An 884-nucleotide genomic window follows, 5' to 3' on the forward strand; every position below is an offset into this window, starting at 1 on the left:
CAGATTTAGAAATATGTTAATTGGAAAAAAATATTTTCTACAAAGAAAGCTCCCAATATATGGACTACTTCAATACATGGTGCCAATGTGTGGATTATTCTTTTTTTTTGGCTCTTTTCAGTTTATTGCATGGAGTTATACTAGTCCAAGTTAAAAGTGGACCCCAACTGGTTACATCATACAAGCTGTGAGGTTTTAAACTTGTGACAAAGGACAGAGGGAATTTTACTACTCATTGCAAGGAAATCCTCACTTCAGCTTCCGTGAGCCTCAAGCACTTAAAACCCATGAACCTTCAGCTGGTCGTCCTTAGCCAGTCCAGTCTCTACAAGGAACTGGCCTATGTTCTTGCGCTCGTCGCCCTGGAGCTGAATCACTTCTCCATACTCTGGATGCTCAATCACAGTGCCATTGCAGGCTAATGTCTTCTTAAACGCCTTCCCTGGTTTCGTTTTGTCGTCATCATCAGCGATCCCTTGGGCAGTGGTAAGGGTCTTCCTGCCGTTGCGCTGTTGAATTCTTAGATGGATACAATCTTCTGTCCCCGTAGGCAGCAGGTCATCACCCTTACTTGCATCAGCAAAGGGGTCAACAGAGTGGAGGTTCTGGATAGCGGACGTAGGATATGATTCCTCTTCCTTGGTGGAAACAGCCTGTGGAAGGCAGCGGCTGGAGAAGGCGGGCAAGGGGCTCGGAGCATCGGGAAGGGAGGGGGCTCAGCGGGGACTCCGTGACTGGGGCTGGGTGGATTATTCTGTAATAGGAATAGCTAACAAAGATGAGCTCATTTAGAAAATATTTTCAGGCAACACTGAAATCAATGTTTTATTGGTTAACTGAATTGTGTCCGGAAGGGTTTTATTGCTATTCTCCTTTTTTCTTCA

General features: G+C 45.2%; 1 protein-coding gene across 1 annotated transcript in view; it reads right to left on the minus strand.

Annotated features, from left to right (window-relative positions):
* Positions 1-278: 278 nt before the first annotated feature.
* LOC101656180 (eukaryotic translation initiation factor 1-like) overlaps positions 279-884 on the minus strand; it is a 67,736-nt gene continuing 67,130 nt past the window's right edge. The window contains exon 2 of the mRNA XM_045284076.1: positions 279-653. Within this exon, the coding sequence (XP_045140011.1) occupies positions 279-653 (375 nt within the window). The remainder of the gene's footprint in view (positions 654-884) is intronic.

This window comes from Echinops telfairi, unplaced genomic scaffold (genome assembly GCF_000313985.2).
Source record: "Echinops telfairi isolate 266 unplaced genomic scaffold, ASM31398v2 ScPeMD7_7468;HRSCAF=8506_0, whole genome shotgun sequence".
Classification (NCBI taxonomy): Eukaryota; Metazoa; Chordata; class Mammalia; order Afrosoricida; family Tenrecidae; genus Echinops; species Echinops telfairi.